The sequence below is a fragment of the Calidris pugnax genome, unplaced genomic scaffold (assembly GCF_001431845.1).
Source record: "Calidris pugnax isolate Ruff unplaced genomic scaffold, ASM143184v1 scaffold68, whole genome shotgun sequence".
NCBI classification, from domain to species: domain Eukaryota; kingdom Metazoa; phylum Chordata; class Aves; order Charadriiformes; family Scolopacidae; genus Calidris; species Calidris pugnax.
In genome coordinates this window covers 5,564,920-5,590,669 of record NW_015090921.1, presented here as the reverse complement: position 1 = coordinate 5,590,669, position 25,750 = coordinate 5,564,920, and the positions used below count along the sequence as shown (strand labels likewise).

General features: G+C 39.7%; 1 protein-coding gene across 3 annotated transcripts; it reads left to right on the top strand.

Annotated features, from left to right (window-relative positions):
- The first annotated feature begins 87 nt into the window (after window positions 1–87).
- On the top strand, window positions 88–25,189 carry TMEM87A (transmembrane protein 87A). 3 transcript variants are annotated; one of them, XM_014950319.1, is made up of 20 exons: window positions 88–271; window positions 1,249–1,306; window positions 5,112–5,209; window positions 6,222–6,338; window positions 7,975–8,034; window positions 8,130–8,186; window positions 9,774–9,921; window positions 10,659–10,720; window positions 12,489–12,672; window positions 13,512–13,611; window positions 14,346–14,439; window positions 15,031–15,102; window positions 16,757–16,865; window positions 18,067–18,125; window positions 18,387–18,490; window positions 18,851–18,924; window positions 20,250–20,311; window positions 21,531–21,586; window positions 22,838–22,868; window positions 23,207–25,189. In XM_014950319.1, exons 1-20 carry the CDS (start codon window positions 137–139, stop codon window positions 23,246–23,248), a joined length of 1,722 nt encoding a protein of 573 aa, XP_014805805.1. In that variant the 5' UTR covers window positions 88–136; the 3' UTR covers window positions 23,249–25,189. The 3 variants fall into 3 exon arrangements, with proteins under 3 accessions (XP_014805805.1, XP_014805806.1, XP_014805807.1); XM_014950320.1 differs by lacking the exon at window positions 15,031–15,102 and adding an exon at window positions 15,644–15,712 and having other exon boundaries at window positions 89–271; XM_014950321.1 differs by lacking the exon at window positions 15,031–15,102 and adding an exon at window positions 15,644–15,712 and having other exon boundaries at window positions 137–271; window positions 7,975–8,028.
- Window positions 25,190–25,750: the final 561 nt, after the last annotated feature.

The following is a 25,750-nucleotide window of genomic DNA, read 5'->3' as shown; positions in this document are numbered from 1 at the left end:
GGGGGGGGACAGCCCGGGCCGGGCTCCCCCCCCCGCGCCGCTCCCGCCGGCCCACGACAGCCACGTCCCGTCCCCCCTCCCGCCGCGGGTAGCGGAAGAGGCGCGGTCAGGGCGACGGTGGCCTCCGTGCGGCGGGATGGCGGCGGAGGCGCCGCGTTCCGGGGGGCGGCGGCGGCCTGAGGCTGTACTGCTGCGGCTGCTGGCCCTGCTGCTGCTGGCGGGCGCGGTGGGCGCCGGGCAGCGTTCCAAATGGCGGCTCCCAGTGCTGGCGGTGAGTGCGGGGAGGGCGGCCGGGGCGGCGCGGTGTGCGGGGCTCCCGGCCCTCAGGCGCTGGGCCGGCTGGCTGTGGTGGCGGTGGGAGCCTACGTGTGCGTGGCGGGGGTGGGAGGCCGCCGCTGCTCTGCTCGTCCTCCTTGGGAGGAGGAAGGGCGGGGGGAACGGCTCTGGGGTCCGCGGAGGGGCCTGTTCTGCGGTCCCAGCCCGTCCTGTCCCGCTGCCGGGGCCCCCGTGCCAGGCTTGCGTCCCTTTTGGCGGGTCGGAGGTGGCCGCCGTCTCGGTGGGCGGCGGAGGGAGCGTGGCCCCCGTGCGGTCTGTGTGTGGGGAGGGAGGCGGCCTCGGCCCGGCCTCGGCGGGGCCTGTGTGGGGAGAGGGCGCCCGGCTCCCCCCCGTGCGGCGGGGCTGGGGCCCGGCGTCGGGAAAGCTGAGCCCCGGTGAAAGGCTGAACCCAGAAGAGACGTGGGCCTCCGGGAAGGTGGGGGGGTTTCTGGCACTGGGCTTGTTCCGTGCGTGTTTGAAGTTGTGTGGAGAAAAGCTGTTTTGCCTCACGTTAAACCTGGCTTGCCCTGGGTGGGGAAGGGAGTAGCGTACGTTTTCTGTGAAGCTCTTGAGCTTCAGGAACAAAAGTGAAGGATCACGGTGAACACTCCTGTTGATTCTTGGAACAATTTTTTTGTTGTTGTTAGATAGTCCAGACCTTCTCATCAGCAAAAAAATGCTAATTATTTCAACAAATGGTGTCGAAATGGATTCAGTTTTGCAGAACAGAAAGCCCCAAGCCTCCCAAGCCATCTTTAAGAGCAGGCTGAAGGGGTGGTGAAGTATGACTGGAAAATCCAGTAAGGCTGGCTCCTGATTTGGCATTCGTTTTCATTGCTGTATTAACTTAAAACTCGGAGTGGAAGGTAATGTTTACTTAAGCTCAGTGACATTAAGCCCACTAATATGTTTTCATTTTTTGTACCTTTGCAGGGGAAGAAGTTTAACTTTGGGAAGATTCTCTTCAGCAACACCACCATTTTCCTGAGATGTAAGTGGTTGCCTGCTGTTTGAGACTCAGCTCTGGGAAGTGTTTAACTGCGCTGGTTGCAGTGACAGCTAATCCCCTTAGCACTGGGTGAAAGCCATACATACCCCTGATATGGTGGGGTGTGTTGACAGCCTTGAAGCTTCCCCACTGTGATCTGCCCAGGCCCTCTGTGGAGAGGTCAAGATGTGCAGTGGGAGCACTGCTTCGTTTCAGATAGCGGGTAATGAGGTGCGGGAGGTGCTGAGCCCTAGTGTGAGGTGTGCCTTCCCTATTTAAGTTACACTGAACTCCTCCAGCTGGGAGATCCGGTGTTGACTGGACAGGGGCTATTTGTATTGCAGGGCGACAGATGTCAGTGTGCAGAAGGCGGTGCTTTTGAGGTCCTGTTCCTTTTTAGCTGGGTGCTTCTGGGAGTGGCAGGGGGGGAATGTTGTTGCACACTATGGCAGAGCTCTCCTTACCACAGTGTGTGTGTGTGTGTGCTACAGAGCAAACGTGTTGGCAGCCTCCCTGTTTGTTCTTCCTGTTTATTGCTCGTTGCTGATCTGGCCAGGGCTATGGATTCTGTAGGTTACAGCTCAAAGGATAGTTTCTGTAAAAAAATACTCTCTTATCTATGATTGTGAGGACAGCATTTAAATAGCAATGAGATGATGCAGGTGACTCGTGGAAGTAACTATCTGGTTTAGAAAGGCTCAAAATCTTTCCAGTGTGCTTTAAGGCGTTGTTTGTGCCAGTTCTTATGGGGTTGGGGGCAGAAAACGGTTTGATCCGCAGCTGCTAGTGGGGTTAGTTATACAGATACAGTGCTGGTGAATGTCTTTCTGTGCTTGTGTCAAACCAAGAAATAAAAGTCATTTTAGAGACCATTAGTGGGACCTGTGCCTTTGTAACTTCCCAAGACTTAGCTGCTGCAGTAATTGTGCTCTTTTTTTTTTTTAACATGAGAAAATTAAGGTATCATGAGGATGAGCTGATGTTTCTTGATGGAATTGCATATTGCTGTGCTCTGTTATGTTTAGTACTTAGCCTTATTGATTTTCATGTTAAATTTCAGATACCTGCCCTTCTTGGGGCAGTATTTCGAAGGAAGTTTGTTAAAGTGCCTCCGTTAATCCACATGAATCTGAAATAGGAGGCTAGTATTAGACTGGTTATTAGTGAAGGTCTATCACGTCAGGGTTAAGGTTTCCCCACTTGTCAAGTGTAACTCGAATGCTGAGTTTCACCGCTTGCAGCGAGACAATTGCAAGTATGCAGATGCAGAATCAAAGTTGTAGAAATCTGGTGGTTGGGGAAAAGGAGAGGGTGGTTTGAAAGGGCATTTGGAGATTTGGTAAGTGTTGGCTTTCTTGCCTAAAGTTTAGTAGGAATGGTGTGCTCGTACTAATGTGGCCTTTAAGACGTGGGTCCTCACAGTGAAGTGTGGGTTAAGTTTAAGCATGAGGCATACAGCTGGAATAACCAGGAGAAGGAAGGAACTAGGACACGGATAAAATGAAATTTGTTTGTTACAAGACAGGTTTGTGGCAGATCTGGCAGTAAGAATTTGATCTCCTGCCTCCTGACATGGACTTCGGCTGCACTGTGCTGTCAGCCTTTAAACAGGCATTAAGCCTTAAAATTCTTTAGTGAAGACACCTGTTTTACATGCCAGTGTGATTAAAAGATTTACATTAATTTAGATAATGAATCACTGAAAGAGGAAGGAACAAAGGCTAGGGACTTATTTTCAAAGTTTCTCAGCCTAAATGAGGCTTAAACTGCATCTGATACTGGGAAGCTTCGACTTTACATATTGTTTCATTTTTTCCTACGTGGAAACTGGTTTCTCTTCTTTTGGTTTCTGTCTGTTGCCTTTTTCATCTGTTCTGTGATGCTTGTGTGGACAATATGACTCTTCTTGCCAAACATGATTGCTCATGGGTGTTCATGTTTTTGGTGAGCACCTGCATCTCCGCTTCTACTTTGTCTTCCTTTTTTTCCCCCTTCTTGAGTTCTAGATTATTTTTTTGTGCATGTGTGATTTACTGGTGTCTGATGCTTTCTGCTTCTGACTGGGAAAACTGCCACTTGTGTTTTGTTTTGTCAAGAATGAATTTATTTTTATCTACTGCTTTTCTTAAGTGGTATTCTAGAAGGTATTTGGTTTCCCATCTAGGATCATGGCAGAAATCCTGCTCTCTGTACATGATTGCAAAGACTGTATTTGAGTTGAATTTTGCAGGTTTTGTTTGAAGGTTAAGGAATGTAGATTTCCATGTTGTTGAATTCAATAAATATCATGGATGTCTTTTATGTCTTTGATTCAAAGTTTCTGTAATTTTGATGTTTGCAGATATTGGCGGATCATTCTAGTCGTGGCCTGTTTTGCCTTTAGTTAGTGTTACTGCTGAACATAGTTTCAATAATCTTATTGAAAATCTTTTAAAAAATAAATAGGCGAAAAGGTATTTTTGAATTCCTCCTCTTTTTTGGTAGCACTTTTTTGAGGTGTTCCTCACGTGGTCAATTTTATCAGAAGAGCGTTTGTCTTCTAAGAATTTGCCATCTCCCCATGTCACTACAGTCCTTGCGTTGCCTCTTAGTTTCTTTGTTTTGCCCTCTGCAACGTTTAGGGCTAAGTGGAGAATATATGCCTTGTTTTCATGCTTGCCAGAAGGTGTCATAAGGAAACTCTTACGTTTCAGTGATTGCACTGAAATTTTTTTTTTTTTTTCTTTCAATCATTGGTATTAGAGCCTTGGTTATTGAATTTTTAGCTCTGCATATGCTTGTTCTAGTAGTCATGTGGTTCAAAGCGGGATTAGTCAGTTAAGACTCCAGGACAAGGTCTTTTTTCTAATTGCCCTTTTTACCTGCAGTGGTCAGCATTCATTAAAAGCTCTCCAAGTGTGACAAATTTGTGGGTGTCTACTCTGAGACGAATGCTGCCTGTGAAGATTCTTAGCCACTAGAAACATGCTTTCAACTCAGAAGGGTTTTGCCATCTGTTGACTGACAGAACCCAAACGTAATCATCTAAATGGCTCTTCCAAGACTCTGAATCTCACTGCTCATTTTGTTTTCGGGTGAAGCTTACCTTCATCAGGCTTTAGTTTCAGAATGAGATTTGAACCGCAAAAATCACTTTCCTGAGTGGAGGGGGGAGTCTTGTGTTTCACTTCCCATGCTTGTTGTTCTCTAATAAATCAAAGCAGACAGTTGTCTTACTGCTGTTTGAGGTAGCATTGTGGCTTTGACAGAGCGAGCTAATATACAGATTGCTTGTTTGTCTTTTGGGAGTGTGGGGGGGTGAATGTTGACTTGTAAGGCCTTCCCTTTTTATTTATTTTCTTGGTGGTGATATTGGTATGTTTAAATTTTCTGTGCACGTTGCTCTTAGTATCAACTTGTTCCTAGCTCTGTCTGTCTGCTGTGTGTCCCAACCTATCTTGGAAAGGGAAATCCTCTTGTGTATTGCAATCACTCAGTTCACTGCTGTTCTCCTCTTGGTTGGTATTTGCAGTTGCTAAAATATCCCTGATTGTCTTGAGAACAGAAAGTTTCCAAGTGATCTTCAGCTCTTTAATAGAATTGTGTAACTTTATAATGGAATTCTGGTTTTCACATGCTTCTTTCTTTCACTGAACAGTAATAGATTACTTGAGGAAAATGTTTTTGTATTGTTTTGCTCTCTGTTTTGTGTTTTAAAATAAATTTAATTATGGTAATTTGGCACAGAATGGGAGGAAAAGCATGGCAAGTAGAGGGTGTTTTACACGTTCTTATCTCTCTCTTTTTTTTTTCTTGCCCCCCCCCCCAGTTGAAGGGGATGAAAAAGCTTGTGATCCCTCCCAAATTTACAACGTTACTTGGTACTTAAGATATTCTGACTGCTACAATGAAGTCTTCAACTTTGGGGTAAGAATTATGTGGAAAAAACATTTTTAGGTGTAAGCAGATCTAGGGGTGAGGGGATTGAAGATGTCTCACGTACTCGTTGCTCTTTGGGTCTAAAAGACACACTCCTTCACTTAAAAATAGCAAATTACTGTATCATTGGGAATTGAATAGGAAGGAATTGATTCACAGCTTGCTGGAATTACTGACTTTTCTGTTCTTGGGTAAGGTGGAAATGTTTGTCAGAATTCCTCTTGACTCACTGACTTTTCTGTTCTTGGGTAAGGTGGAAGTGTTTGTCAGAATTCCTCTTAACTCAGAAGCTTAAATAAGGGCATCAACTCTAAACTGAAGTGTGTGAGTTTATGGTAGATAAAAATGTTATTTACAAAAATGCTTGATAACAGCAAATAGAAAAAAAAAGAATATTTTAATGTTTAGTTTACATTCTGTTCTTTATGGAAGCACACGTAGATAAAAATGTTATTTACAAAAATGCTTAATAACAGCAAATAGAAAAAAAAAAGAATATTTTCATGTTTCGTTTACATTCTGTTCTTTATGGAAGCACATTGGAAGTATTAGCAATTTATACAAAATGTGTAGCATTTCTGTCAAATGTTGTAGAACACAACTGTGGTTTATACTGTATAACATCTTTTCTATTCCATGTTTACTTAAAATATTAATTATGGCAGTTGTAACTACTAACCTAACACAGTACTGAGGTCTGTAATCTTTAATAAAGTAGAGGTTTTGTGGGCTGAAGTTTATGCTGGCTGCTGTACTTCCACTGCAGGAATACTGTGATTTCTTTTTAATTGGGTATTAATTCTTATTCAAAGTCTGTATGGGTTTTGTTTTTTTTTTTTGGCCCTCATTTTTATAGTCTTGATGGCCTTTATTCTATTAAATTCTATTCAAGAGTGTGTGCAGATGGAAGTTACGGTGCTCTCTAGCTCTTGCAGCCACCTACTGAGATAAACCCTTGCTATATTGGATACTAACCTAAGTTCTGTTCTGTGTTTGGCAGGATGAACAGGCAGATGACTATTTTGGGGCGACATCAGAAGAGCATCCGGGTTGGTCAGGATACTATGCCATGGCTTCTCTCACCTTCCGAAATTGCTCTGAGCTCTTCAGGCCTCGGGTATGGGTAGAAACTTCAGTTTACTCTCTTCTCTCATACAATATACAGAGAAGGTGGTAATTCCTGTTAGGTGTGTTAGCATTCTATGTAAGAATTACTGTAGGTTGGGAGGTACTTGTTTTTATCTGTTTACGACAACCAAACCAGAATGATGATTTCTTCATTTTGCTTTATTTCTGGCTTGCTGTCCAACATCTGGCCTGCCATGGGGGTGAAAGAAGGCCCCAAACCACTGTAAATTTCAGTGCTTGTTTCTGTTTGTGGTTCTGTCTCCTGAACTTGTTTCACATACAGAAGGCGAGTGCTAGTTGAGTATGAATCTCTGGCAGCAGAGTGAAGCTCCCACTAATTTGGGTGGGTGAAAGACAGGCATTTTTTGTTCAGCTAATGTTGATTTATCATAATGAAAATGAAAGTGTGTTGAGAAATGGGTTACTTAAGCACTGATAGCAGGTTAAAAATGAGAAATAAGTAGTGCTAAAATGTGTTTGAAACGAATCAAGCAGGAGAGAGAAGACAATGCAAAACAGTGTAGGGAAGTAATGTGCCAACAGGCCCTACACCAGCTGTGTACCACCAGGCAAAACTGCGCGATCATACTAATGACAATATCAATATAACATGCTGTCTTTTTTTAATGATGTATTTAAGAATTTGAGACAAATTGTACAGTGTTGCATCTGTAGTCAGCCATTCCTGATTTAGAGAAAGGGTTGTGGATAGACAATACTGGGAAATGTCTCATAACTATTGAACATGGTGTTGTGGTTTTTTGTTTGTGTGTTTTGTTTTGGGTTTTTTTTTAAGAAAGACCTAAAGGTGACTTGAAAAGGGTTTTTAATAATCTGCAAGCCTCTGATTCCTTTGATGTGTGAAGGTGGCTCTTTGAAAACAAATAGTCTGTATGCTGTCTGCTTTTTTGTTTAGTAATATAAGAAGTGTCAGTTCTACTTTTACTTGGTTTTATAGAAGAGATCTTGTGGATTTAGCTGTGTAATGTGAACTCAGGTATCTTAACTGAATGTTCAGGTTGATGAAACAGCTTTTAAATGTCTAAGTGACTTTTCCTCCAATTCCTTTGAAAAGTCTACTGAAATTTTAACAAAAGATATTCCTCTCCGATATTAATTTCTGAAGTTTCACAGAAATTTCTCCTTTTGATTGTTCAGCTTCTTTCTTGTACAGTAGTTTCACTAGGTTTGAGGTCACTGTAGTTCAGGAGAGTTGGCAAAATATGGATCCCTTAATAGGCATCCACCCATCTGGGGACTTTTTTTGCATAGACTAAGACAGAAATCTCCAAATCCTGTTTCTGTGTGTAAACTTCATCTAGTAATGGAATTATCCAACAGATTAGTATTTGGAAAATTAACTTAACTACTGTCATGTCTGTGGGTCCAGTTGTAAAAATAGCCACCTATTGTCTGAAGGGAGGAAAAGCAACTTTCAAATGAAAAAATACTATTCAAAGACTCCTTCCACAATGGACAGTTGTTTGATTTAGAAAAATGAAAGCTCTCTAATACAGGTAGTCAGAAAATCCTTCCTTATAATCAAGTTTACTGGAAGTTGTTCTGGTATGGTCATGTTAATATGAAGTGCCTGTTACGTGTTGTACCTTTCCTATATCTTGCAGATTTTCTATAAAGAATTTGTTCATCCAGAGCCTCTCTCACCTGTAAAACAAGAGGTAAAGGTTGGTTTTTTTTTTTCCCTTCTAATGAGTGAGTGTAGACATGGAAGAGAGAGTTTTGGCATATTGATTGATCTATTTTTCTGCTTTTCTTTAAGGGCGTCAAAGATAAGAAGGAGAGTGGAGGAAATCACACAATGGTGGCAGATAAAACTGTATGTATATTGAATTTAAACACAGCTTGGAATCCAACAATCTTAAATTATTATTTTTCTAATTTCTATTTCTTTGTATAAGAAATTTCTGGTAGCATTTACAGGGATGGTGCAGTTTTCCATTACTTTCACATCTGGAATTTATTTTCTTTAGCTCGAAACTAGGTAGCATTGTGTGGGGAAACAGAGTAACTGCTGCTTCTACATGTGAAGTATAGAACTCACACTGTTTAGACTGGTGTAAATTAATAAATGTCTTTTTTCATAGTAATTTAAAGTAATCATTGATATACTCTTTTTTAAGTGGTGATTAATACTTACAAATTATGTTTGGTTTGATCTTTAACTAGCCAGTCTTTTAAAACATTGTAACTAACAAGTTGAGGGATGATATTTGATTTTCAGATCTGTTTTTTATTATGTATTATGTTGAAGTCTTAACCAGGAATGATTGTCAAAATAACTTCAAATTGAATGTCCTGGATGCCAACAAAGAAAAAGTATTTAATTCCCTGTGTACTCACAGGGCCGTTTAAATAAATGCTAAAACATAAATGTGTGCAATTGTGACATAAGGAATCAATGCAGCAAGAGATGGAGATATTTTAAAGGCAAAATTGGTATATGAAAATATATCCATTTGCTTTTAAGTTTACTGGGTTTTTTAACTAAGTTTTAATTTCAGTCAGTATCAACAAACTTTTTTTTAATATATATATAAAATTCTGTTGGCTTTATGTTTCAAAGTCAGGAGGTTTCTTAAGAGAACTGCATGCTCTTAGTACTGAAATTCCCTTGGAGAGACAGTTATTTAAAAAAAAAATGTACTTGTGGCAGTTCTGCAGTGGTCATGTGAGTGACGTACATGTAGCTAGCCTTAGTTTTAACATTAAAGCTCTTGGTAAATATTGCTGTCTCTGAGATGGCTAGAACTTCCTCAGTTGTGGAATTAACAATTTTGTATGCTGGAACTCAAAGATATATCTGATTTGTTTGGTGCAAGCTTCCTCTGTTAGTTCATTGGCAGGATTTGAGTCTTATAGGTATGAGAGTGGTTGCAGGAGCAGTAGTAGTTTCCACAGGAAATGACTACTATGGACATTTTCTACTTCTCAGCTACCTCTTCTGTCTTACACTATAAAAGTCAGCCTTCACCAGGGCGCTGAGCTATATGGAGCTGTGCTGTTGCCAAACAATGGATTTCAAGAGGAAAGTAGTATCTTTGTGGTGATTCTAATGTTTCTAGACTGAAAGCAAGGAATAGGTTGCTTTGCTGAATTTTTGTAGCTTTTGCTGTACCTTTGCGATGACTCTTGCAGTAAGGCAGATTCAGTTTGCAAATAAACTCTGATCTCCTCCCAGGTCTTTGAGGATTCTTCTGGATTCAAACAACTAAATTTTAAGTATTAGGTCTAATAAATAGATTTAAAATTTATGTATCGAATATTGACTAGCAAGTTCTAGGCCTGGGAAGAGATGAACTTTGTTTTTACATAGAAGATATCACCTGTGTATGGCAAGTCTACTTCTGTCTTTTTCCTGTCTTCTTGACTAAGCACTGTCTACATGTAGACATTTTATTTTCAGGCAATGAATGCTGTAATCAAAACTTGGCGAGATGGGCCGTATATATTTATTATGAATATTGGAATTACAACTGGAAAGGATTCTACTACCAAAGTTAAAAGAGCAGTGAAAACAACACTTCCCTCGTATCAAAATACGCCCTTTACAAGTAAGATAGCTGTTTATACAGTGTGCTAAAAATATAGTGCCATGTTTATGTATACCAGTCTGAGTGTATTCTAAAGTACTTCTAATATACTATATGGGTAATTTTCATAAGAAAATATCTTTCACTTCCCATAGATGTAAGTATTACCTACTACAACTCTTTCTTATAAGAAAATAGGTGATTGTTAGTGTCTTGAAGACTTTAAGGCTGTTGGTTTGTCAGTTTAATGATGGAAGTAAAGCAGAATCCCAAGCAGTTCAATTTTGAGGCTTGGTGTTGTGTTTTAAAAAATGTCCAGACCAATGCAGTGGTTTGTATTAATAAGGTCAAATCATGTAGAATACAAAGATCGTAATTGTGTGCTTGAAGTTATATTGTAGTATATCTAACAGTGCATTGATAACCTTTCCAAACTTTAGAGAAGTTTGAAAATCCCCTTAAAAAGTTAACTTATTTGTGTTTCTGAACTTTCCTGTTACACCTGAATCTGCAGCACAAATTACATTTACTTAAAGTACTGCCATGAGTTACTCGGTAATGGAGCATGTAATTTTAATTGCATGCTTTTAGCTGTGTTATGAGTCTTAACTTTCTTTGATTAATGCACAAGTTAGATTTGAAAGCTGTGTGAAGATTGGGAATTTTTTTACACTTGAGTAAAAGTCAGTTAAATACTTTCTCCTGGTTTCTTCCTTTTGATTCTTGTTCAATTTGGTTATTGGGTTGTCTTTTGACAGTGACAGTAGAACTGAAGGGGCCGTATGAGTACCTCTCACTTGCGGACTATCCTCTGATGATTGTAAGTAAAACAGCTTTTCTTTGACCTATAAAGTTGTCAGTTGATTTGAATATCAATTAAATACTCTCCTTCCATACTTTAGGAAACACAAAGGCAGTGTCTCAGGAAAAACAATTTAAAGAGAGTGCTTTTGGGTTTTGTTGTTTTTTTATTTTTTTTTTTTTTTGGTTCTAAATAGGGAAAACAGGCGTAGACTTCAGATATTTGCATGTACCACTAATGTTGTCCTTCTCCAGATTGTTTGACTTAATGCCTGTCAATTTGTAGTTCCAGAAGTTACCAGTATCATTAGCTCTAAATTGAGCAGTTTTTCTGATGCTGTTTTTCTCCTTAGCTCGCATCTTAGAAAATTTGCTGTTCTATGATTTATTTTTTTTTAACAGCTACCCTTCCACTTGTCCCTGCTTGCTTTGTTCTTTTACAGCTTTATCTTCCTTCCTCCACTGTTTTACACTCCATGAGGAGGTCCTTAATACTGCCTAACAGTGAAAGCATAACTGAACTTCAAAGAACTAATTCCCTGACGATTTGAAGGAGTCATTGGCTTGGTTGCTAGCTGCCTCTGACCAGGAGGCTAAGAAAATAAAGAACTTCAATATTTATGTAGTGTAGACAGACTTTAGCTGGGGATCGGTAACAGAAAAGGTCTCCAGCCTGACCGTATTGGCAAGAGTGGCCTGGAAATAGGAGAGGGTGACAGAAGTAAAAAGCCTCCAGCAGCTCTGTTGAGATGCAATTCACTAGTGTGACTGTCCCCATGTGGCAGGTCCAGAAGAAGGTCTCTGTCTAAATGTTTCTGTAACGGAGCATCTGAACATGAACTACCATGCCTAGGTCCTCACCATTTGAACTGTGTGGATTAGTCAGACGTGAAAATCTATAAGGACCAGTAAGCTGTTCTCCTAAGGGAAGGTGTTTTCAGTTTGGGAAAGCTTTGGTGGATTGTACAGCTAATTTCAATGCTTGCTTGGTTTAGAAAAAAAAAAATCTACCTCCTGACTTGGTCTTTTATGTGCTATTATTCAGAGAACTCAGCACTGAGTAGCACTGTCAAGCTTACGGTTTGCTGCAGGAGACACCTGCACTGAAAGTTCATCCACTGAAGCAAGTGGCACTGGACTGAAAAAATGGAAGTCACAGAATGATAGTATTTAAAAAAATATCTGGGTTTCTTTTTCAGTTCCAGGTTTTTGGCTGACCTAAAGCTTGGTCAAAAACTGAGTTTGCTGGAAGTTAACTTTTGAGAGAAGTTGTCAAATTATTTGAACAGAGGAATTACAACCATCAATTGCTTATCTCTGTTCTGTGGAATGGAGTGTAAAGGTGACTTGTAAGCTTATTTGCAGAGTAATGTAAATGTACAACCAAGTTAGTATTAGAGTAATATGTGAGAAGGGGCAGAGTTTCTAGTACTTGATGATTTGCCTTAGCTCTTATCTGAGTTTCAGAGAGCTAGTAGCACTTGATATCTTCCTTAGAAGAATTGCCTGTGAATAAATTGGCAGGCTGCCCTTCAAGATAGAAATTGCTCAGAAATTCAATTACTCTGATTCCCTTTGTTGGCAGTGAGAAATTAGACTGTCACTGTAAAAGAATCCAGAGAAGACAAATGAAGCAGTGCTTGTTTCTAGTCTCTTTTGTGTATAAAAACTTCAAAAGTTGCTATACTCAGGGAGAAAACAGAGCTATCTTAAGAGCTGTTGAATGCAAACAAATTATTTTTCTGGGTCTAAGGTTTTCCTATTTCTTGTTTCTTTTTGTGCAATAGTTTTTCATGGTGATGTGTATTGTGTACGTGTTCTTTGGAGTTCTATGGCTTGCCTGGTCAGCCTGTTACTGGCGGGATCTCCTGAGGATCCAGTTCTGGATTGGTGCCGTTATCTTCCTGGGAATGCTGGAGAAAGCCGTTTTCTATGCGGAGTTCCAGAATATCCGCTACACAGGGGAATCTGGTAGGTAGCAATTGCAGCTTGCAGTTTAATTGGTGGGGCATAGCACTAATGACTTCTGCTAAATTGGGGTGACAGATGCATATTAAATATATGATTACTTGAGGATTGTTTCAAAACACAGAACGGGAAACCAGAGTTTCTGCATCTTTTTAAATATTGTAAATGTGATGATTTGTGTTCTTCTAAAGTTAAAATGCTGTTGTTTTCTCTGACTTCTGAGTGTAGCGTCTTAGGGACTTGAAATGCTAGATTCTGGAGAGTATTTACTGTAGTGCTGGTTTGAAGGCAGGTAACACTTCCTAAGTGTAGCTTGTAATTAATTCCTGACAATTGGTACTGGCCTTGGAAAGAGACTCTGAAACTCCTGGTTCAACATGGACAGCATTGCATGTGACTTTTGGTATTCAGCCCATAGCCTGATAATCCATCTTAAGCATTTCTCTCCACTTAAAACTTTGAGACTCTGGTTTTGAGGATAGATGAATACAAATGAAACTCTGCAAGTAAAACTTCATTATGTCTTTGTTAATTGGCCACACCCGTGATACAGAAGGTTTTGTTGGTTGACTTGTTTGGAAGATCATCCAGGCAGTAAAAGGTTTATGGATCATATACTCTCTACTTCCTATGGTAGTAAAATTTTTCAGAACTTTTTTTTTTAATGCTAAGTGAGCTATCTTTTCTGAAAGCTTACTCCAGATATAGTTGACAAAAAGATCATATACTGTAACAGCCTACTTTCTGAAAATGTCTGCTCTCATGCTACAATTGCATGCTGTAGTTAATGAAACAGAAATTATATTTTAATAACCTACCTTCCTCCTCTTTGCTGTTGGTAGTTCAAGGAGCTGTAATCCTGGCAGAACTGCTTTCCGCTGTGAAGCGCTCACTGGCTCGAACTCTGGTCATCATAGTCAGCTTGGGCTATGGAATAGTCAAGTGAGTAATTTTGTCACAGGTCTGCTGTGTTCTAGTAAAAGGCTTTTCATTGTTGTTTTTTAATAACTTGAGGCAGTATTTGTCCCCCTGTACTTTGCTATTTAAAGGATAGGTGCTTTAATTAAGTGCTTTAGTAGGTCTAGAGTTCTTCATAGGTCAACAGAGACATACAGTGCCATATTGTGATTACTCTTCTTCCCACCCCATGCCATGTACCACTGTTGGGTAGGTTTCTGAGTCCCTGTTGAGATACTCTGCTGACTGGAATGGGAGCTTTACATGCCCCCCTCCTGGGCTAGAAATGGAGGGAGTCAAGAATCACTGATAGGGGAGGGGATCTGCTTCTGCTGCCAACATAGATGCTCATCTGTCTGTCCCCAGCTGTATTTGATGGTAAAACAACATGCTGTGTGGTTGTGGAAGCTTCTAGTAAGTGTGGGTGTGCAAGGGGAACTGGTGTAGAAGAGGTGGGCTGAGACTTCTTGAAATGGTTGTAAAAATCTAAACAGGTTAACTAGGAAACATGACTGTTACCAGTCTCTTCCTTGGTCACATGATAAGAAAAAGTGAATAGTAAGCTTCCAGCACCACAATAAAATTATTTCTGGATCTAGAACTAGCTTGTCATGAGGACCTTTTATTCACATGGTTCAGCCTTATGTTACCCTCAAGTAGACATGACTTTGTTTCCCCCCGCCCCCCCTTAATCTAAATTTCACTTTGTTTTCCTACAGGCCTCGCCTTGGAGTTACTCTTCACAAAGTAGTTATGGCTGGAGCCCTTTATCTATTATTTTCTGGCATGGAAGGTGTTCTTAGAGTCACAGGGGTCAGTAATAACTTTACATTTTCCTATGCTACTATCTTTATTTACTTAGATGCTAAGGGAGAATCCCAGGGCTATGCTGAAAGATGGGAACAGAGACAATGAAGTGGTTAAACTCTGAGACTGGGGATATGGATTATTGACAATTATTTTAAGTTTGATGTCTTCTCTATATATCAGGATATAATTCTGTGTATTTGGAAATCATTCTAATAGTTTTCTGACTAGTCAGGCTTCAGATGCTATATTCTGCCTGGACCCTTGTGTCTAATACTTCTGTTTAGTTAGGGCTAATTGCAGGCACAAATGTACAGCCATGACCATGAGTTCAAAAGAAAAAAACCAAACAAAAAAAAGAGAAAACAAACCAACCTAAACAACAACAATAGAAAAAACAATCAAAACCAAAACTCCCCCCAACCCCCCCTGCCCACCACTCCAAGTTTGGAGGCTGTAGCTAGGAAGTGTGTGTAAGTGGTGGTGCTGCTACTTGCTTTGTTAAGAAGTGGATCTCAGAATGTAGATTTCTGTTGTTCTGTCTTTGGTATTTTGGGATAAGATATTTAACATGTCATGTATTTGGTACTTTTTCAGTTTTTCTATGACACTGTGGCTCTGATAGCAAACTTGGTCCTGTCCATGATTGATGCCTGTATTATTTTGTGGATATCCTTTCATAAGCTGCAGAATGCAGAATTCATAGCTTATCATTTCTGTCTCATACTTAAATGAAATAAAAGGTGATTTGCTTGTTTCAGTTGGGACTTTGTTAGTCTTTGATAAACCCACAAAGGCAAATTCATGGTTGCCAGCAGAGTGTTTGGCTCATCCATACATAGTGTAAAATTTAATTTCTAAATCTCTTAACACCTGACTGCTAGTTTTCTGTAATGGAAGTGGCCAGAGCACGTTGTTGCAGCAATGATCTCAGCAGAGGCTCCTTTTAATGGTGCTAGATTGACTTAATCTGGAAAACTACTTCCTGTCTTGCTGGTGGAGAATTGAGAACTGACAATGTGGTATTGTCACTTTCCAATTGGGCATTGGACTAAACTCTTGGTTCAAACTGTCTGCTTCTGTAGTAAAACTCGGAAGCGTTGTGGTGGAGTATTTGTGACTTCTCATGAAATAGCCTGACCCTCCTTACTTCTTCTGTACCTTGTTTCCTTTTTTGTTTTGTTCTTATTGGCTCTCTCTTTGTCTCCAGGCCCAGAATGATCTTGCCTCCTTGGCTTTTATTCCCCTGGCTTTCCTAGATACTGCCCTGTGCTGGTGGATATCCTTCGCTATTTTACTTGGTGGGGTGTATTTTCTTGCAAATTTGTTTGGTTTGTGAGTCTTTTTGCCTGTTTTTTTTTTTCTTTTTTTAAAATCAGCTTCAAGTATATGTTCTTTCTGATTCTGGTAAAGCTAATAGAACTTCTGTAATTGAGTGTTCAAGTAAGCTTCTGCTACAGCCAGTTCAAGCTCCTGAACATAGACTAGTTAGAGACAGATAACAGACAGACTTGATTGTTAAAGTATGAAATTAATTTGTTCACTGTGTAGCACTGTAACAATACCATAGTAGTATCCTTTGGAGAACAGACTCAATTTATGTTTTGGGGAGAAGGTTTCTTTCTACTGGAAATTTATGTTTTGGGGAGAAGGTTTCTTTCTGTAAAGTTTGAACATACCTGGAAGTAGTTAGGTGACAAAATGGGGTAGTGTTAACTTTTTGATGTCTTGGCGTATTACATCCACACAACTGTAATCTTGTGTGATTTTAGCAACTGCTGTCAAATGCTGAACTCAGTCATGTATAGGAAAATCCCTATAAAATGTTTTTAGCAAAAGTCAATCACAAAATTTTATTTAAAACAGGAATAGTTTGTTGCCCAGCTATGACACAGCCAATTCTCTCCTACAATGATGGGTCTCCTAAGCATTATGGAAATAAAACTGTAGGCAAAAGGGTGAAGATGTGTATGCACTGCCTAATTGGATTTTAGCTCTCTTCTAGTTCAGACTCGATGTTCCATTTATCAAAAGTACATCTGATACTTCTCTGGAGGAACAGGCCATTGTCCGAAATAGACCCTTGGATACCATCTTTATGTGACGAGAGTTTTGGGTTTAGCTGACTAAATAACATCGAAGGGATGGATCTTGGTCTTTGTCACCTTTGCTATAGGATGAACTTTTTTTCTACTGAGACTGGTCTGCCTTTTTGGAGAGCTAAGTGTGTGGGTGGGGTGGGAGAGCTGTTGATCATGAGATTTGTGTCCTTCTAAGTCTGTGACCAGCTGGTTCTTCAGAGGCTTTCCTTGACTTTCCATACATATTCATCAGCTTAACTCAAACAATGAAACTGCTAAAACTTCGAAGGAATGTTGTCAAACTCTCTTTGTATCGGCACTTCACCAACACACTCATCTTGGCAGTAGCAGGTAAGCAGGAAATTATGTTCATCGAATAAGAGCACTTATAATTTCCAAGCAGATTGAGTTTGGTGACCTTTCTGTAAAAACAATCAAAATAATTGGTATTTCTAACACTTGACCCATTTCTTATAGTGGACCTATGCCAAGTTACGTTGATAGTTCAGTGTCAGTGGATTATTAGTCCTGATGTTAATAAGATCAGTAGTTCTGTGCACCTTTAAGGGAGCACTTTTGCCCCTCCTGAAGCTGCCAGGATCAAAATATTATTATTCTGTGGTGTTAACTTCACAGGGTTAGTTTTTACCAAAATTATAGTATCACTGTGTATTGTGGGATTTTTAAGGTGTCTGAAGACCAGAGTGATTCCTGGAAAAACAGTATTCTTAGTATTGTAACATAATGCCTTCTGTGTTCTGGAAGAATACAGATGCAGATTTTCTTTCTGTTGGTAGTAGTGATGAACTGAACTGCATTAATAAATTTGTTGGTGCTTCCAGGTGCTTAGCTCCTCATCTGTTTGGAAATACTGTACCTACAATGAGCAGAAAACTTATAAGCACAGTGCTTTTTTATTTAAAACAAACAAAAAGGCGCATTCCTTTTAATCGACAGCTATGATTAAATTCCTTGCAATAAGCACAGTGCTTTTTTATTTAAAACAAAAAGGTGCATTCCTTTTAATCGTCAGCTATGATTAAATTCCTTGCGGCATCTGGTTCTTAGTTATCTAGAACACCTTAGTGGGGGGAGATGTCGTCTTCTAAAACTATGGTGAGAGCATAGTTTGAGCATTAGAACTCTTACGGGTCAAGATCTGAATGTTTAGGCGTTCAGTCGGATCAGATGGCTCGTTTACTTCAAGGTAGTCCTTATTTCAACTGAGAATGCAACCCTGGTTTGGAGATTAGATGGAAGTAATATAAGAATAGTTAATAGGGATGAGGAGTTTGGCTGAATACTTCATACTTGATTTATGCCTTGTGTCTCTAAGAACCAAGAACAAAATATACTGGTCTGTGCCTAAACTACTGTATAAAGTTGGTGCAATAAATCAATCTCTCGTTTTCCAAAACTAATAAATTGGATTCCAAGAATTCACTATTTGGGTCTTTGATCTTTGCTTGGGAAATACAGTTCTGTTAGTAGTATATTTGAATCGGCATATTCTGTAGTAATAAGCAGCTTGTTTGTTGTTTTAATCTTGCAGCATCTATTGTATTTATCATCTGGACCACCATGAAGTTCAGGCTGGTGGACTGTCAGTCGGTGAGTTTCTATGGAATGCTTTCTGCAATTGCTGCCTCTTAGTAAGTTTACACTTGGTGGTATAAGAGGTGAGATTGGGCATTCTGGAGCAGATTTTGCTGTGGATAGTGTCTAGAGTAATATGCCACATGCTGAAACTCTGTGTTGTGCAGGAAATAAGCCTTTTTGCCAGATGCTTGTAGCTACCCTTGGAAAGAGCTGAGGATGTGGAGTCTCTTTCTTCACAACTTTTTCTATTTGTGTTGCTGTTTTCCTTGACAGGACTGGCAGGAGCTATGGGTGGATGATGCCATCTGGCGTTTATTGTTTTCAATGATCCTTTTTGTCATCATGATTCTGTGGAGGCCATCTGCTAACAACCAAAGGTTCAACTATTTTTTCCTCTTTCTAAAAATACTGTTTTTTGGGAATGCTTGTTTATCCAAAGTAGTACTGGTGGATGATTTTTAGTTGCTGTATACTGATCCATAAGGATACTAAGCAGTGTGTGTAGGGACTTCAGGAAAAGTAAGTGTAGGAAGTCACGTAGATAAAATTTCGTCTGTTCCTGGTAGTGAACTTAGTTAAAAAGAAGTGACTCAAACTTCTGTTTATGTAGCTTAGCATAGGTCTTGAAAACAATGAGCTACACAGAAGAATCAAGTCATGTGAATGTCGGGGTAATGAATCTCTTGAGTGGCAAGAGAGATTATTCTAAAATAGCTTTCATTCTTTCCCTCCTAAAGGTTTGCTTTCTCACCGCTGTCTGAAGAGGAGGATGACGATGAACAGAAAGAGCCAATGTTAAAGGAAAGCTTTGGTAAGAGAAACTTTTTTCGCCACCTAATTTCATTGTTGAAGAGACACTTCTGTGGAGGGAGGTCTCTTGTTCTCTGACAGAAAGTTCATTACTGTTGTAAAAGCAGAGTCAATGCCTTGTTCTTGACATTGATTTATGCAGTTGTAGAGGAAACACTGGCTTCATGGTTAGTGTTTACATTGCCTGTTTAATTCTGGGGGTTTCAGATGACACTGAATACACTGCTGCTGTTGTGGTTGCTTTACCGTATCCACAATAAAACTTTGTTTTATTTCCAGTCATAGGTTTGGATCTAGTTATGATGATGGATATCTGAGGATCTCTCAGATACTGTTGCTAGGCAGTGATTTAGTTTGCAGTTCTCTTTTAAAATCTAGTTTAAAGATTTTTCATTTATTATCTCTTCTCTGAACTCTGCAATCTTTCTTCATTTTCCATATTAGGGCATAGTACAGGAATGTCCAGTTTTAAACATATGGATGAATATGTTTACATATTAATGAAATTTCCTATGAATGAGTCCTGCTGTATAACACTAGGTTGCATCTTTCTCTCCAGTTGCTCCCTTCCTACTACAAAACCCTTTCTTGTTCCTGCCTCCCAGCTCCCTACTGTCTGTTGTCCTTCTAACACCATTGTTTATAAGTTGTGTAAAATGTAGGGTGACACTGCTGCTGTCTGTCCACAAATCAATTCTGCTGGGATATATCAGTGCTGTTTCACTTGTTTAGGAGCAGAGGGGGGAGTGTTTAGGCCCTTAGGTGCCTTTGCCAAATCAGCTCTATCTGGCTGTCTGCCTGGCTGGGAGATGCGTGCTGGCTCTCAGCTCCTAAGTCAGGCAGGTGGCTGGTCAGCAGTCAGTAGGTAAAATAAATTTTCGGAGTTGCATATGTCTCAGAATGGTTGAGGTTGGAAGGGACCTTTAGTGGCAATTCTGTCAAATGCCTTGCTTAAGCAGGGTCATTTAGAACAAGTTGCCCAAGACCATGTCTACATGGCTTTTGAGTACAAGGATGGAGATTGCACAGCCTCTCTGGGCAGCTGTGACTTCGATTTCTACACTACTTAGATTGGCTTAAAGGACTAGAAATTGATAATTCCTAGCTAAAACTGTGAAATTCAGGAAGAAATAGCCATTCCACCTGTCAAGAAAAATACAAGCTTTTCAAACAGAAAGCGTTGTCTTAATGAATAACTTGTCTGTCTTACTCTGTCTCTTTGGATTTGATGAAATATTCTGAAAGAACACTCAACACCTTCACTTACAGTCTATGAACAATTATAGTTCAGTTATCCTAATCTTTTTTCCTTCTTTTTCTCTTCAGAGGGAATGAAAATGAGAAGTACAAAGCAAGAACCAAATGGAAATGTAAAAGCAAACAAAGCTGTGAGTATGCCTTCCCTACCTCAAAGGGTATAGGTACATCTCTCTCGTTTGGTTGCCCCCCACTAGTAGCTCACAAACGTGAGTGTCCTGGTTTGCTTCAGAGCAGGAGTGAGTCAAAGTATCGTATATTTACAGTACTTCTGAAGAGAAAGTAAATACAGAAATTTTTAATCTAATTTCCTGTGATGGAAGTGCAATGGAAGCTTTAGAAAGAAGTCTGTTCTTCAGGAATGTTTCTATGTTTGTGTGTAGATAGAACTGTATAATACTATATTCTGATAATGAATTTCATTATCAATGAATTTCATTTCATCATTTTAACAAATTTGTCAGGCTGAGAGGGAGGCTCAGCCATATCTTAAATTAATTGCCCTTCTAATTTTGAGATTTGTGATTCATTACTTGAATGGGTGATATGCATATTATTATGTAGCTGCCTAAATAGCCTGGGTGGAACATTTTTAATGTAGCTGCATTTTTTCCATATGGCTTATAAGCAGAGGTGGTTTCACATTCAGCTAGGAAGTGGAAAATATGTCTCAGAATCTTTTCATGGAATTCACGCCTAAATTTAAAAGTGGGAAGAACCTGCTATTCATGATAATAACAGTAATATTTTTGTCATTCACATTGTTTTTCTCAAAGGTTGGTTGCAAGTGTATACTACTTACCTGAGGATAACATGAAAATCAACCTTTTCTATTTTGGGAACTTGGGGGATCAGAAAGGCTCAGATCTCTGACTTCAAAACAAGCTTGCTTGTGTTGTGAATTAGAGTGATCAGACTGAAATGAGAAATTCTGACAATACAGTTTAACTTACCTTAGCTAAGCCTAGCTTGTGCTTTTTATAATAATTATTTAAGTATAACATTATCTAAAGATAATATTCTTTTTGTGGGAGACTGAACTAGATTGCGTAAATAACCAAAGTGTCCTGAGAGCTTGCTTTTCCTAGTCACCATTAGACTATTACAGAATTGACAGGAACTTATATGTGGGGTTTTGGATTTTTTCTTTTTTTTTGGCTTGGAATGTGTTTTCTGTAATCCAGAAATCAAGTTCATGGTGGGTTGTTTTGTTTTGTTTTTGAATTTTTTTTGAACTGACACTATAAATACATTGCTTTTTGTCAAGTAGGCTGAGAAGAAAAAGGCTTGCATGTGACAGCATGTTGGGAAAACTGACTTTTGTTTTCTATGTAATTTCTGTACTTATAGCAGGAGGATGACCTGAAGTGGGTAGAAGAGAATGTTCCTTCGTCGGTGACAGACGTGTGAGTATTTTTATAGTCACAATAAGAGCAGGTTGCTTGAACACAGGAACATAAATATATTAGAATGTCTTATAACTCTTATGCTGCACTTATGTGAGCAGATACTGAGTTCAGCCTGGAATTGGCCTCTGACTTCTTAGCATGCTTCCCCTTGGCGTTATGCAGTCCGTCAGTCTTACAGGTTGTGCCACTTGAACACATGCTGACTTAAGAAACACCACCTTGGGCTGTGGAACCACAGACTGATTTGTTTGCACTTCACTGAAATTACAACTAAATAAATAAATTCAGAAAACAAATAACAAACCAACCCTGTTTTTCCATTTAGTGCTCTGAAAAGTCCTTTGAGTATCTTGCTGAATGTAAACCACTGAATAATCTCATCTAATTCTCAGATTTATTTGGGATGTCTCTTGAGTCATTTTTATACTTCTGGCAATATAGTCAGCTATGTAAGCAGTCCATATCTATTCTGCTTTTAATAACTTACATCCTAAAAATGTCAGTGTCTGTGTCGACATTTTTTTCATAGCAAAACAGAAGTTCACAGATTAATTATATTCACAAACCTGAACAGGTAGTTTTGGCAGAGGTTCTGGATTTAAGTACAAAACTCTGCTTGATGTTAGTTAAAGACAAGAAATTAAGTCAAGTTTCAAGAGAATGAAAAAGTGCATTTTTTCAATTGTATTTGTTTTTCCCAGAACTTTTTGAAGAATGGTAGGATTACTTAAAAAAACAAGGACTAGACTGGTATAAGCTAGGAAAAGGTGCTTTGAGGTAGTCTGCTGCAGGGTTTTCTGTTCTTTAAAGTATGATGAAGGTTGTGAAGAGATTAGATCCCAGTAGATGGGAGGTCTATGGTAGCTGAAAAGGCTGTGGTACTGGTGTAACTTGTTTGACATTTCTGGGGCGTGTCTTTACAGTTTGGTCCCAGATTGTAAATATCTTCAGCGTAGTTCAGCACTGTTCCCATAGAATGATGCATCTTATTTCATAGCAACTTGGAAATGGTTCATTTTTGGTAATGAGAAGATTAGAAGAAAAGCATTTTAGAACTGTGAAGGTCACTGAGGATACTCCTGGGGCTCTTCCTCTTTTGTGTGTCTTTCTCTAATTTCTGTCGGTTCAATTGAAAGGTCTGTCTTCATTATTACTCTCTGTGTCCTAAAAAGGTGCAGCATAAGGTTGAACATGGTTGTCAATAATAAGCTCTCTTAACTATTTCTTTTTTTCTCCCCACTACTGCAGTGCTCTTCCAGCTCTTTTGGATTCAGATGAGGTCAGTAAACAAATTTTCAGTTCAAATTAGTCTTCTGACATGCCAAAGGAGTCATGAGTCAGCTGTTAAGGACATGGCTTATTAGAACTGGACTCACTTGCCAGTGCAGCAGTAAAATACTACAAGGAGGGGAAGGATAGTGGGGACAACCATGATACAGCTGCTTAGAATAACAATGTGTATTCTAAAAAATGGTATATTTGCTGTGTGAGTTGGACTCCTGACTTAAAATGCACATGGGTGTGCCTTTGATGTGAATGTGCAAAGCATACCAACTTATTTCTGAACAATGGAAACCTGTTGGTGGAAATAACAACGTTGGGTGTTTTGTTTTTCAGGAAAGAATGATTACACACTTTGAAAGGTCCAAAATGGAATGAAGGAGTAGCTTTTTGCTATTAGAAGTGAAGACGCCTCTTTTAAAGTTGCTTGGTGGAGCAAGTGCATCCTGCTGATTTGTTTCTTGATCTCAGCCTTGGAAGTTTGATGCTTTATTGTCATGAGAGCGTCTTGCTGTGGAAGAAGTTCACAAGGACAATATAAACCTTTTGGAAATTTGAATTTACAAAGTTGCTGCAAGTTTGGATTTTTAAGCAATTTAAATGTGTACTATTCCAGCACCTTCTGTAACTTTTCAAATATTTAATCTGTGAAACTAAAATTCCTAATGTCTGCTTGAGGAGTTTATATTTCAATGTTAAAATTGACACTTAGAGGTGAACTGCCTGGACCTTTTTGGGGGGAGGGTGGGGACAGATAGAAATAAGCACTGAAGAAACAACAGACCCCTTTTCTGGTAGACAATGGCTTACTGCTGTTGTGTGTCACACGTCCAACATGAATGAGAGGTTTTTAGAGAGAAGCTCCTGTTAACGAAGACAATTAAGATGCCAGAAAGGAAATATTTGGAAAAGTTATAGTGATAAGAGTTTTTAACAAAATCAAGTGCAATTTTATTCATAACACTGTGCAAGAAAGATTTTTCTATTTTAAATGCCATTGACCTATAGGTAACAGCTGCACAGAGCTAACACTTGCTGTTGTGGCACATCTCATTGCAGGCAATGTGGTGGATGCCTGGAAAAAGGATTTGCCCTTACCTTCTATGTGTTGCATGATTTAATTTAAAAACAAACACACCAAACCCAACCATCACCGAACCCACTCCTGCCGTGCTCCACAAGTGCTTGACTGTTCATGTTAAGCAGATACTAACTAGATGTTTCAGCAGAACTCTTCTCCCTGCACATGTAACATCTCCTAATGAGAGGCCAGCGCTCTTCTATGAAGATGGCATTGCTTTCCAGAGGGTGCAAGCACTGCTTACCTTATTTGAAAGAGGCTTTAATGGGAGTCCACAGCGCTGGGATAGTTCTGTTCCCAGTGTCTGTTTGGAACTGCTTCTCATGTAAGTGATTTGATGATGGGCTTTCCTGTCCCAGTTGGTCCTTGTGGCCAAGAGGTACTCTGAGATCACTGTGTTTCGGTCAAAGTTGCAGATTTCTCTATAATTGCTTTTTGTTTCTCTTTTGAAGAAGAGCTTTTGGACAGTGTCTGTTTTTATTCTATTCTATGCTTGGCTGTAGAGGCTTCACTTGCAATAACTTACACATGGAAACCCTTTGTGGACTGTGTGACAGAAGCTCTAATTTGGGTTCATAAACTTTACAACTGATAATTACCAGGCAGGCAGCAGCACAGCTGATGTGGCTGCTACTGGAATGTCATAGGGAGTCAGCTTTTCTGGTTCTTCACTCATAGCTACGTCAGCAGAATTGAACATGTGCCTGTACTTCATTCATCCCACTGTAAGGTCTGGTAGCTTAGCTCTAGTTCATCTTTATCAGCAATTTATGCTGAAACAGGACACTTTACAGTGCAGTAGCTGAAGCACAAGTGCATAGTATCTTCTGCTAGCTGTGCTGTGGGGGCAGCAAACCCTCTGTGGGTGGGCAGAGATAAAAAGCTGTGGCTCTAACACCTCAGTCTGCCTCTGCACGAGTTGCTGGAGCTCTTCTGCCATCCCCTTTAGGCCACAGATAGAATCTTTAATTATACGTCTTATTTGCTGTGCTTAATTGATACAGAAGAAAAAGAAAATTACCTCTGTGTCCTTTTGGGGAGAGAAAATTTTGTGAAATAAAGCTACACAAAACTCACTATTTAATGTTTTTTTTTTGGTTTTGGATTTTTTTTTTTTAAATCCTACTGTTTTGGGTTGTTTGGGTTTTTTGGAGACAAATAGGGAAAAATGTTCTCTACTGGAAGCACAAAAGCGGTTTGTATGTAATATTTAATAAAAGCTAGGCAAAGAGTAGAAAGGCTTACATTGTGTCCTTCCACCTTCTTGCTACCTGTTCTCTCACAAGAGAGATTACATCTTCACGATGCTTCCTCACTTTTCTTTAACTCTTTATTGCATGATACTGCACTTATTCCCAATAGCTCTTTTTTTTCTTGTTAAGTTTGACAATAGAGTGGAAGTCTGTCATTTGAAAAGCCAGTACACTTCTGAACAACAGTGAAATATCTGAACAGTTTCTAATTGTGTTCCTAGTTTAATAATTTAAAGGCTAAAACATATGTAGTAGCAGTGTGGTGTGGGGCAGCCAGCCCCATCTGCCTTCTCCCCTTCCATCCCTGTAAGAACTTCCATCAGTATTTAAGTTGGCCTGAATTTCACAGGGGCCTTGTTCCTCCCTTAGCTCTTCACTTGTTTTTTCTGCTCGTTTGGCAGAGTTTCTGTACCCTTGGAACGCAGCATCTGTTGCCTGGTGTGCAACAGGGGCCTGCTGTGACTTCCCCGTTTACAGTCTTGGGGAGAACTTGTATCAGAGCTCAGTCCCCACAATATCACACAGGCTGTGGCAAATGCACAATCA

Bases quoted from the DNA above. Each gene is read 5' to 3' on its own strand.
- TMEM87A (XM_014950319.1), top strand. From the start codon at position 137: ATGGCGGCGGAGGCGCCGCGTTCCGGGGGGCGGCGGCGGCCTGAGGCT. The intron at 10,721-12,488 runs GTAAGTAAAACA...TTTGTGCAATAG, and splicing joins CGGACTATCCTCTGATGATT to TTTTTCATGGTGATGTGTAT. The intron at 13,612-14,345 runs GTGAGTAATTTT...GTTTTCCTACAG, and splicing joins TTGGGCTATGGAATAGTCAA to GCCTCGCCTTGGAGTTACTC.